Below are 12,916 nucleotides of genomic sequence, written 5' to 3'. Positions count from 1 at the left end.
AATAAGAAAGAGCTAATTTGACCAGTGAATAGCAAACATGACATGTAAAATGAGACATATGGAGTAATATTTAGTGAACGTAGAAACCAAAATAATATTGAAGTTTTAGCTACACTCCAATAGCAAAAAATTGGTCTGACAATCTCAAATTCTCAATGGTTAATTAATATAAACTGATATAAAAAAATGACTAAGATGTCCTAACTACCAATTTATACATAACTAAAGGAGAAAATTTATAGGAGTATATGATAATAATTTATGAATTGAGTCTACAATACGTGTATAATTAATAGACTAAAACCATCATTTTTATTAAATTTTATATCATTTTACAATATTCACTTTTAATAATTAAATTTAAAATTTCATTTTCTACATATTCTCCACATGATTAATCCAACTCTTGAGTAGATTGGGCTATGGATTATAAATTAGTATAGTAGCTATAAATCAGTTTGACATTATAAAATAAAATGTTGGAAAAAAGGAATTTCAAAGAAGAATTTTAAACTTCGCCTTTTAGAAAGCTGAAACAACGAAAACTGTGTTTAAAAAAAAAATCTGCGTTTGCCGGGAGTCGAACCCGGGTCTATTGCTTGGAAGGCAATTATCCTAACCGTTGGACTACAAACGCACATCTGTTAATTGGAATGAATTTAAAACTAATTATAAATTTCAAGAAATTTTAATTGCAATTTGAATGCTTTTTTATTTTATGCTTTTATATTGATAATGCTTCAATAGATAAATATAGATATTAGTAAAGAATTTTTATTATGATATTTTTTTCATTATTTATAAATTTATAGATTTACTAGCACACTTTATATAAATTCTCACCCTTGTATTAACTTGTGACAAAATGTGGAATCGCCCCCACACCCAACATGACCAATATCATTTCTCACTTTTGTATATATTAACTTGTGACAAAAGGTGGAATCGCCCACCCTAGTCGCCCCACACCCTGGTGGGGTCAATCATGGTAGACTTTGCTCACTGAGTACAAGGAGTCCCCTCATTTTGAGAGGTTATTCCCACACCGGCGCTGGTGAGGCTTGATCATTGGTTTCTCCGTCAAATCGTGTGGGTCAATGTCTTCATTCGATCTGGACGAAGAACTCGACGACTTCTCTATTATTAGTAATTTTTTTTTTCAAATATTTTTTTTTCAAATTTTTGAATATGATTCCACATAAGATGTCATGTCAGTACAATTTATCTGTTACATTTTGGGGAATGATTCCCATGCAGTTGTGCGGTGATTTGTTCTTTTAAAAAAAAAAAAATTAAACGGATACACCTTAAACTTCTAATTTACACACCTTAAGCTGGATTAACATGGGATGTCGGGCCAAAGACCTTGTGGTCTAGTGGCACCCGGTGTCTCGGTTTGCACTCTCACATGGATGATGGGAGTGAGTTCGAGCCTTGATGGAGGCAACTATTGACTCTTTAATACTACATTGTAACAGAGTCAGTAGTACTCAAACAAACATACGATGTCGGTGTTATCTTCATCTATCGGACCGATAGAGATTTTGTGAGGTAATCTCCAAAAAAAAATGCAATAATTTATGGACAAGTGACAATTGTGACAACAGTAGTAATTTTAATGTTGATATACGTTGTCTATGCATGCAAATATAAGCTAAGGTTGACAGGTGTATGGCAAGTCTACAAAGTGCAATAATATTATTTTTTATATTGCTTATATTTTTACATAATGAGAGCTTACCCAAATTCCACAGAGTTTGATATTTTTTAATTTTCTATGTATGACTACTCGTGTTCTTTTACCCAAACATTATTATCACCAAAAACAAAAATAATAAGCTCGCTATTCATAGTAATAATTACTTAATATGTGTCCTAAATGTTGATATTTACTCCGTATCTCATATCCTATGTTTTAAAGTGAAAAATTATAGTTTTAAACTCTAAATATATCTTTGCTTAGAAAGAAAATTAAAAGAACTACTTCATCACCCCTTAAACCAAGATTGAATATTTGTTTGAAAAATATTCTTCTATTTTATGTCAATGACCTGTTTGGTTGGATTAGTTTGGGAGGAATTGCAATTCAGTGAATTCCTTCCCTCCAAATGATGAATTGCAAGAAGCATTTTCCTTAAAAACTGGTTCGCTATCTCTTAAGGGTGCTAGAAGCATTGTAGAGTCAGTCTGACAAGATATAATGAATTTTATGGTAATATATTTTGAACACTCAAGCTATATTACCATTGGTGAACAAGAATAATAGGTAGAACACATCAACACAATAAATTTTAAGAAATGTGTGGGCAGAACGAAGTTTTGAGAGAGTATAGATAGCATTTGGAGTAGAAAAATAAATTTTCTAGGATCTAAACTACCTGCCCAACACTACGTACTTATAGGAGATAATTGAAGTTATAGCATTAATGTGACATTTAAATCTTATTTAAAAATCATATCACAACCCCCATAAATGCCATTAGTTATGAAAATAATAGCATCTGTTGAAGAATTATTTACATTAATTCCTTAACTAACCATAAATAACACATTTCCAATAATGTTACACCCAAGAGGTGAAATCCCAAAGTGCCAATGGAAGGTTACTCGAGATGTTCATGACTGAGAGATACTTTACCGCTTGGTACCAACCAAGAAGTTTACTAGATCGCAAGGTCCTAAACCGCTCAGTACAGACCTAAGAGGTCCGGTGGAACACAAGGTCCTTACACTGAGATGTGCTTACCTCTAGGTACTTCTTGTGTTAATGTAAGAAAGATTTTTTTCCAAAATTTGACATAATTGAGACCGCATGGGCTGCCAATTTTCGTGTACACAAGTCGTGGATGTACATAAGTCAAGCTTTTATGTTATACAATTCAAAATATTTCATGGGTTGTGTCACATGAGTCAAGTCTTTTCAGGCTCATTTTGAGATTTGATTTACACCCCTACGCACGAGGAAGAGCTTTTATGCTATACAATTCAAACTCTCTTAAAAAAAAAGGATTTGCATTTACAATAGTGTAAACCCACTTTCATTTTTCAATGCCGGGAAGCTCCTGTTGGAAAATTGCACTAAAAATGGCATTTTAAGTGGCAATTTTGTGGTATAAATATATGTGAGGTCCACTTCCAATTTGGGTCGGGTCAAAGTGGATTCGGGTTCTTCGTAGTTAGACGAAGAGATCAATATATTATACGCTCAAAATGGATAATGGGTGAATGAGAAGTTGATTCTCAAAGTAGAACCATTTGAGATGGAATTTGGGTGAGGAAAAAGCTTATGTAGCTTTTGTCCCACATTGGTTGGGAATGAAGATTTGCCCCACTATATATACAAGGGTCTTTTTATGACTAAGTAACTTGTATAGCATAGATGTCCTCTCTCGTGCGCAGGGGGGAGGGTGCAAATCAAATCCCAAACTGAGCCTGATAAGGCTTGACTTGTGTACGCGGGCACGAATGTCATCCGGAAAACATCCGGAAAATTAGCGACTGGCCTTGCGGGCTAAGTTATGCTATATATCTTTATCTTCGGACGAGGCTCCAGTGACCTCTCGAGCGACCTTTCACCTACTGGATCAGTTGATAGAAATTTCGGACGAGGCTCCAGTGACCTCTCGAGCGACCTTTCACCTACTGGATCCGTTGATAGAAATGACTCATTTCTTAATTAAGTGGATCAGTAGTGGGTGTAAATGAGTTGCTAGTGGAGGGAGGTTATACTTGGGAATGAGCGACCTTTCACCTACTGGATCCGTCGGTTGATAGAAATGACTCATTTCTTAATTAAGTGGATTAGTAGTGGGTGTAATGACTTTCACCTACTGGATCCGTCGGTTGATAGAAATGACTCATTTCTTAATTAAGTGGATTAGTAGTGGGTGTAATGAGTTGCTAATGGAGGGAGGTTATACTTGGGAATGAGCGACCTTTCACCTATTGGATCCGTTGATAGAAATGACTCATTTCTTAATTAAGTGGATTAGTAGTGGGTGTAAATCAGTTGCTAGTGGAGGGAGGTTACACTTCGGAATTAAATGCTATTATCCCATCCTCCACACCTTTAGAGTTCTCAGTAAGCGAACCATGGTCATTGAGGAATCTATACACGTAGTTTTTGATGAATCATCATCAAGTCATGATGTTGACAAATTATAAGCTGGTGTAAATCAATTAAGTGTTCAGAAGAACACGAGGACTGATGAGAATGAGAACGTATTCGAGGAAAATATGTACTTGATTTATTTGACAGAAATAGGGAAACTGGAAGCTAAGTCATGCAGTACTCTAATGATCCCTAATTCACAATTGACACAAAAGGGGAAGCCATTTGATGATCCAGAAAGATATAGACGATTGGTTGGTAAGCTAAACTACCTGATTGTAACTCGTCTTGATATTGCATACTCAATCAGTATTGTAAGTCAGTTTATGGCTTCTCCAACTATTGACCATTGGAGAGCTATTGAACAAATCTTGAACTATTTTAAAGGGGCTCCGGGACATGAAATTGTATATAAAAAACATGGACAGATGAATATTGAGTCTTTTGCAAACGCATACTATGCTGGATCTAAGGAAAATCGAAGATTCACAACCGGATTTTGTGTCTTCGTTGGTGGGAATTTGATATCGTGGAAAGGCAAGAAGCAAAATGTTGTCGCATGGTCAAGTGCAAAGGTAGAGTATAGAGCAATAACACAAGCAACCTATGAAATTTTATGGATATATCACATTTTGAATGAAATAGGATTCAAAGGCTCCTATTCATACGAAGCTATGGTGTGACAGTCAGGTGGTTCTCCATATTCTAGCCGATCCTATCTTCCATGAACGAACCAAACACGGCGAAGTTGATTGTCATTTCATTCGTGAAAAGATACAACGAGACTTAATTTCTACAGGGTTTGTGAAGACATGAGAACAATTAGGAGATCTATTTACAACAGCCATGAATGGGTCTCGAGTAAATTACTTATGTAACAAGTTGGGCATGATCAATATATATGCTCCAACTTGAGGGGAGTGTTTGACATTATAAATGGTAGGAATATATTTAGCATGATATTAGGGATCAATGTGTATATTCTTAGGGATTGGGTTCCTATCCTTACCTTAGTCAGTATATAGTTTTTAGCATAAATATGTATATCTCTTAGTGCCAATGACCTTGTGGTCTAGTGGCACCCTCATGTGGAAGGGGGTGGGTTCGAGCTTCAGTGGCGCTGCTATCTCTTTGTGCTTCAGTAGATTGAGAAAGAGTCAGTAGTGCTCAAAAAAATGTATATCTCTTAGTATGAGATATTGGCAAAGGAAAATACCCTAATTTTTTAGAAAAATGACTTTCCTTTTTTTTTTTGAAGTCATTTTTCAATTCCCACACCACCACCGGCCACCACACCACACCACCACCACCACCGCTGCCATCACTATATCACTACCACCACTATCACCACCTCACTACTACCATCACCATCACCAACCACACTACCATCACTATACCACCACCACAACCACTATCACCACCACTGTCAATACCCATACCACCATTTATATTATTATTATTATTATTATTATGTTATTGTTGTTTTTATATTTTAAACAAAACAATTAAATTGTTTAATTATACAATTATGTTTATTTTCTAAAAAATGAGACAAACACACTAAAACAATTTTATAAAATGCAATCAAATACTAAAAATGAAAATATTTTCTAAAAAATAACTTATTTAAAAAAAAATATTTTTTTTCTTGATTTTCAACCACACCTACGAAGAGAAAGGCGACAGTGCCATAGTCGCATATCCGACGGCATATGGAAACGGTCAAATTTTCGTCAGAAGAGGCTGCCTTAAATTCAAAAGTCCATCTCCAATTCTCCACGCGCTCCTCCGCTCCTCTATTGATCGTTTCAACTCTTTCCAATATTGAAACTACACTCAACGCTTATCCGTGTTGTACCCTAAGCTACCAAACTCATACTTCCGTTCTTCATAAATTCAAAATCGCAAACGAAGAACTCTCAACCCAGTCTACTTGTTCTACAAGTCCTCATTTACGCGCATCATTCAGTTCATTCTGTATATATGCAATCAAGTACAAATATACACCGCCTTCCCCACCTTCTATCTGACCATTCAAGCTCTTTCTAGATTTCTTCATTTCTTTTTTCTCCATTGTAGATCGGCTTTCTTGGAAATCGTGCGTTGAATCTTGACACCGCGCGGGGTACTTCCCTCCTTCGATATTCCCTTTATTCGTAATATATCTGATTTGTTTTGTTAGTGTTTTTTTTCCTGGGTTTATTACATTCTTCATTTATTTGTGTCGATTTTGAAGTATTTGCTTGGAGGTTGTGATATCTTTGCAGTGGTTTTTCGTGTTTAGTCATTCAGATTCATTTACAACCATCCAGTTCTTGTTATTTTTTTTATTGTTCTTGTTCTATTAACTTTTCTGTGTATAAAGATTGTCTAGTTGAATGGATTAATAGAATCTATACTGTTGGTGGGATTAGGATTTAGGTTTAGTTGAGTTGAATTGAAGATGGGATGTGTGACTTGGGCATCAGTTCGTTACGGGGTTTTTGAATTTGTAGAAATCAGAAGAGATAATATTTAGTCCTTGAATTTGTATGTTGGTCTTGAAGAACAAATTGCTGGTGTGAGTTTTTGGCAGTTTGGGCTCAGGGGTCCTGCTGCCTAGGGTGTGCTGGAGATTGGGACAGGTGGAAGTGGAACAAAGGGCAATCCACATTTTCCTGTTTGTATGCTTTTGTCTAATTCGAAGGGTAGAACTTAATATTGTCAAAAAGGTTTTAAAAAGTGCAGAATAAATGATTAAATTTTCTCTTTTTTGTTTATTGAAAGGGTAGGAAAAGACTGTATTATATGCTTCCAAGAACTTTTTTAACTGTTTTTACAGTTATTGAGTCCCAAGTAATCATCATCTTTTTCGCTTGATGATTTTACTGCCAGCTTTCTTGTGATTGTTACCCTGTAGATTTCATGAAACATTTTAGAGGACATGATCTTCATAGTTGGTTCTGGTAATGAATATAGCCCTGAATAATCTTAGTTTGGTCTTGTTTGTTTGTGTATTTTGTACAGATATATTCTTTTCTGTGGCAGTAGCAGTTGATCCTTCTGACATCCTGATTTCATCCTGCAAAGTTTTGTGACTGAAAATGTTTGGTCTTAATAAGTTCCCCCTGCACAGAAATACTAGAAACCACTCAGTTGATCCTGGATTTCATACCCATTCTAGTTCAAACCCTTTTGATTCTGATGATGAGTATGATACGAAGCAAACTGTCAAAGCCTCAAAGAGTTCTTCAGAGCCTACTCTAGTTGCTCCAAATTTGAGTACTAACCCCTTTGATGATGATGAGACTAAAGTGGGGAAATCCTCATCAGCATACTCCTTTACTTCAGCAGACAGAAACAGATACAAGAATGGTTTCCATGATTCAGGAGGATTGGAGAATCAATCTGTACAAGAATTGGAAAATTATGCTGTGTATAAAGCTGAAGAGACTACAAAATCAGTAAATGGCTGTTTGAAGATTGCTGAAGAGATAAGAGAGGATGCCACTAAAACATTAATCACCCTACACCACCAGAGTGAGCAAATTACTAGAACTCACATGACTGCTGCTGACATTGACTATGATCTTAGCAGGGTATGGCTCCATAAACTCAATGAGTGCTATTATTCCAGTCTGTTGAGAAACTTGATGATTTTAAACTTGTCTCATTCTCAGTGATAGCTTAAAGATGCTAAAAAAAATTTCTGCCTGCATTGAATCATGTTTTGATCCTTTTCCCCAAGGTGACCATTAAAGGGATCCTTCTTCCAATTTAAGAATTGGGTCTCTTTCTGAAAACATTAACTGAGAAAATGCTTTACTGCCTTCCTCACATGTTCACTGGTGTTCTAGCTATCTAAATACTAAATATCTAACTCCAGCAGATTTTCTTAATTTGGATGCCTCTGTTTTTTCCCTTGTTTTGTGAAGGAACAAAGTAATTTTGAAGTTATTTCCATTTGAGGTGTAATTTTGAACCCACAAGTAAACATGATTCTGTCACAAATTCCATATACAAGTATTGTTGAAGTTGATGAATCTGTTGTGTAATTACTATTATTATTGATGCATGATCTAGTTAATGGCTAATGTTCTGATGTTTTATGCATAGCTAATATTTTCCCTTCATTTACTTGTTTAGTGGATGTCCTAAAGTGAAATTGAACTGATAGAAAGTTTAGTTTTTATTTTATTTTTTATTTTTATTTGATATCAAATTATTTTGGTGATAAAATGGTTTCATTCATTGATTATTTGGTTGTCATACATGGAGATGTTGTACTTAATAAAAATATTGCACTCTTGGAATGCTCTAATTGACATTTACCAAATTGCTAGGTCATACTTGCAGGATCTTAATTATGTACTCTCTCTGTCCCATTTTATCTATCCTGTTTACTATTCATTGTTCAAACCAAATTTTTTTCTTTGCTTATTTTCTTTAGTATTTTTTAATTATTTTTAAATTTGATTTTTTGTGTTTAATAGTATTTTTAATGTAGTTTCTAAATATATAAATTTTATATACAAATACTAAACTTAACAATATGAAAAATTAAATTAAAAATAACTTCAGTCAAGCCTCGTTAACTAAACTAAACACATAAAGTGGAACAGAGGGAGTATATTTTAATTCCCATGGCCTGCATTCCTTTCACTGTCTTCAAATCTCTGTTTCCTTGAGTTTTCTGCCTAATAAAATGTTCTGTTTTTGTTTGAAATAGTGACTTGTTTGCTTTTGGATTGTGGCTCTTGGTATTGGATAGCTGACTGAAGTTTTATATTAATTTTAGGGTGAAAAACTTTTGGGCAGTCTTGGGGGCTTATTTTCCAAGACTTGGAAGCCTAAGAAGAATCGTCCAATAACAGGCCCTATCATCACTAAAGGTTAGTTCTTAATCTCCTTCACAAAAAAAGTCACATTATAGACCAGTAAAAAATGATTGCTTTTGGGATGTAGAAGTAGGTTGGGTGATTGAACAGTTGTCTGCGCAATTTTTCTGACTAGTTTTTGATGTTACAGATGATCCAGTACTGAGGAGAGGTAACCACTTGGAGCAGAGGGAGAAACTTGGATTGAATTCTGCAACCAAAGGGCAGTCAAATGCACGAAGAACACTCCCTGAACCAACTAATGCATTGCAGAAAGTTGAGGTATAGCATTGTGACCTTGAGGACATGGCTCATTTGTTAATTATTATTTCTTTCATTGATCTGAGCATATTTAGGTCACATATCAAATAATGTTTGCGATTAGCAATTTGTCTGCTCCATCCTCAATCAGTTTTTTTAGACCATGATTGGGATTATTAATCATTGCTCCATTTTACTAGACAGCTTGGTTGTAATTACAGGTCAAGATTAAACTCTAGTTCATTTCCTCTTTATCAAATTGTCATGACTGCTTGAGTTGCTCCTTGTTTTCCTCTTCCTCGTGTTACCCCACTCCAAAAATATGATATAAAAAAAATTGATGGATGTTAATCCCATTTTTGACATGGTTGTCTTTATTCTTATGATCTTAACGCCTGGTAATTTTGTTCTGGTGCAATTCAGACTCATTTACATGCAGTTTGGTACTGTTAGTTGTGTTACATATTGCTGTGTGAAGTGAAGCCTGTCTAGTGGGTATATTTTTCTTATAAATATATGCACTTGTGAATCTAAAAAATGCAGCTAATCGTATTCTTCTATTGACGTTTTAACAGGTGGAAAAGGCAAAGCAAGATGATGCCCTGTCTGATCTTAGTAATCTCTTGGGGGAGCTCAAGGAAATGGCAATGGATATGGGGTCTGAAATTGATAGGTACGTTGTTCTATTGGTCCCTTAATCCTTTCTTCACCTGTCCTTTGTCAATGTCTTTATTCTTTTCTCCATGCGACAATCCGTTCTATTACAACTTACAAGAGCAAGGCTTTAGCTTTACTTGTGTACATTTCTTTTACCTTGACCTAAGTAGTCAAGGGCACCCCTTCCCCAAAAAGGGGGAAAAGAATTGTAGTTACTTGTTACTATGTGCTCATGGGAAATGGTCATGGACAATGCAGGAGTAATTCGGCCTTGGATCATCTCGACAATGATATTGATGAGCTCAACTACAGAGTGAGAGGTGCCAATATGCGAGGACGCCGTTTGCTTGGGAAGTAGAGCAATCTGTTTGGGATCAACTTGATGAGTTTTTATTGTTCCTAAACCATGTTTGGCTCCCTTCCTAGCGTAGAGCAGAGCTTAGAGAATAATCGTTCATTCGTTGTTGGTACTATACTCCTTGATGCTCATTATTGTTATTCATAGGAATTTTACTAATGTTTTTATTCGTTGAACTGTTGAAGTTGGTCCCATATCAAATGGAAACTCTAGTCTCTATCAAGTATGATTTGTGTATATGTTAATTGTACTACGATGAGTTTGTGTATGTGGTTTGAGCATATGTACATTTCATGATTCTGGATTGGATGAGTTCATATTAATTCCTCTATTTCTTTGCAAAACTTCTTCAGCTTTACAAAACAAGGCTAACGTTCTTTTTTTTGTTTTTTTGAAGGATAAACTGCATTAATAATCATTAAGAACAAAATCATTAAGAACAATTACAACAAGGTTCAATAGAATGAAAAACCATTCCATACCATCTGACATAGAACCAAATTTTCTAGCTAAGCTAATGAAATTTGGATTCGCAAACTGTGTTACAAATTGAGAGTCATGATCCTTAAAGGACCTTAAGGCTTCTATCAAATATTTGATGGTCTTACTGAATGTAGACAAGTCCTGAGTCTTTATCTTCATATTGAAGTTCATTGACATTATTCCCAAGTGAAGGTACATAACCGACCTTTTGTCTTTGACCGGTTCATCAGTGGGTAACCTACCAACTGAACTGAGTTGCAAATCAATATTCAGAAGAGGCATTTCATTGTCATCTACTTTGCCCAGGATGAGTTTCACATAAGCCATGACCAAATTTATATTTTTACACTCCAAATATGAACCTTGTCAAAAGAACGAGAGGGATAAACTCATCAAAGAAACGAGAGGAAAACACAATAACCTGCAAATAGATGCAGAAGGAGGCAAAATACAGCAAAAGATAAAGCAACAATAAATATTAGGAGACAAAATACTTAAAAGGAGGAAGGTAAAGGTAGGTGAAGATAAAAAGTTTAAGAGCTCAAGACACGCGAGTCTCAAGGCAACCAAAACTCAAAGCTCAATACCCTACACTACTCACTGGACAAAAAGGTTAGCCTAAGATATATATATATTATTTTAAAAATAGGAAAACAGGAGAATGGCAAAGGAGAAGGCAGAGGAGCGGTGGCGAAAGGCGGCGGTGCGGTGAGTGGTGGAAGGGGAAGCTGCTGTAATGGTGGCAGATGGCAGTTGGTTGTAGGAGGATGGTGGCAGGAGAGAAGGCAGAGGGGGAGGTAAACGGTGGTGGAAGGCGGCGACAGTTTGTCGGAGAAGGGCGGTGGCAGGTGAGAAGGTAAAGGAGGGGAAGGAAAGAAGGCAGTGGTTGAAGAAGATGGTGGCACGGAGGGAGGAGGAGGAAGCGAGCAGAGGCGACGGCGGGAGTTTGGCTAGACTGTTGCGGTGGTGGGAGGAGATGGAACTGTTGCGGTGAACGGATCGGAGGTGGTGGCCAAATACCGCCAGCTCAAAGTTCTATTAGAGCTCCGGCCGGAGGCCGGCTGTGAAAACTGAGAATGACCAGTGAAGGGGAGAGCGTATGGATTTTAGAGAGAGAAAGAAGTTATTTTTTTTTCTCCCATTGGCTAACGTTCATTGTTTGTGTCCATTAATAATGCTGATTATTGAGAGTGAAACAATAACAATGACAGAAAGTAAAGAAGATAAGATTTACGTGGCTTGGTAATGTGCATATCTACACTGAAGTGAAACTATTCTCTTTGTAATTGTGATGGTGATAAAATTTAGAGATACAAACAATGTATATATAGGTATTTTTAAACATGTACAAAAATACCCATGTGTCATGGATCCAATTCACTCCGCTCTACTCCTATTCCATATATAAAACAAACTCACAAATCTCCACCTTGGCAAATATGCCCTTCAGGAGAAAAGACATATCTCACATATACACATGGGTCCGGGTAACTATGTTCATCTAGCATCTAGAAACACCCAACAAATTCAAATTATGTTTGAACTTGTAACGAGTAACTCTCTTTGTCAACATGTATGTTGGATTCTCAATAGTATGAATTTCTTGCAATAATATCTCACTAGAAACAACCAACTCTCTAACCTTATAGAACCTTACATCAACATGTTCGTTTATGACAAGATATACTTGATTTTTAGCCAAAAAGATGACACTTTGACTGTCACAATGTAACTAAACTCCACATTACTCAATACTCAATTCTTTAATCAAACTTAAAAGCCACAAAGCATCCTTAGCTCCCACAGACACAACCATGTATTTTGCTCTCAGTCACAACCATGTATTTTGCTTCAGTTGTAGACAAAACTACAATAGATTGAACTAATGACCTCCAACAAATAAGACCATCACCAAGAGTAAAGACATACCCAGTTGTAGAACGTTTGTTATCAATATCACCAACATAATTAGAATCCACATAACCCATGAATACACACTCATTCTATTGACACTCAAATACAATATCATACCCCATAGTGCCTCTTAAGTATTGGAGAATCCACTTAACTGTCTCCCAATGTTGCTTCCCAGGTTTAGACATGTACTTACTAACTTAGCTAACAGCATGTGCCAAATCAGGTCGAATACAAACCATCACATACATTAAGCAACCAACTACACTGGCATAA

General features: G+C 36.0%; 1 protein-coding gene and 1 non-coding gene across 2 annotated transcripts; one reads left to right on the top strand and one right to left on the bottom strand.

Annotated features, from left to right (window-relative positions):
• Nucleotides 1-565: 565 nt before the first annotated feature.
• Nucleotides 566-637, bottom strand: TRNAG-UCC. The gene has a single exon. It is a non-coding gene; the product is annotated as a tRNA-Gly (tRNA).
• A 5,261-nt stretch (nt 638-5,898) lies between these two features.
• Nucleotides 5,899-10,574, top strand: LOC116011370 (SNAP25 homologous protein SNAP33-like). Its single transcript, XM_031250929.1, has 6 exons — nt 5,899-6,236; nt 7,118-7,689; nt 8,889-8,982; nt 9,119-9,249; nt 9,804-9,901; nt 10,144-10,574. The coding sequence occupies exons 2-6, from the start codon at nt 7,195-7,197 to the stop codon at nt 10,241-10,243; spliced, it is 918 nt and encodes a 305-aa protein (XP_031106789.1). The 5' UTR covers nt 5,899-6,236; nt 7,118-7,194; the 3' UTR covers nt 10,244-10,574.
• The last annotated feature ends 2,342 nt before the right edge of the window (nt 10,575-12,916 follow it).

The sequence above is a fragment of the Ipomoea triloba genome, chromosome 2 (genome assembly GCF_003576645.1).
Source record: "Ipomoea triloba cultivar NCNSP0323 chromosome 2, ASM357664v1".
Classification (NCBI taxonomy): domain Eukaryota; kingdom Viridiplantae; phylum Streptophyta; class Magnoliopsida; order Solanales; family Convolvulaceae; genus Ipomoea; species Ipomoea triloba.
The sequence above is the reverse complement of the archived record's forward strand: the minus strand, read 5'-3'. Positions and strand labels throughout refer to the sequence as shown.

What these genes read in the sequence shown, in the direction of transcription:
- LOC116011370 (XM_031250929.1), top strand. Translation starts at nt 7,195, where the DNA reads ATGTTTGGTCTTAATAAGTTCCCCCTGCACAGAAATACTAGAAACCAC. An exon ending in ATGCATTGCAGAAAGTTGAG is followed by an intron (nt 9,250 to 9,803) that starts GTATAGCATTGT and finishes ACGTTTTAACAG; the next exon opens with GTGGAAAAGGCAAAGCAAGA. An exon ending in ATGGGGTCTGAAATTGATAG is followed by an intron (nt 9,902 to 10,143) that starts GTACGTTGTTCT and finishes TGGACAATGCAG; the next exon opens with GAGTAATTCGGCCTTGGATC.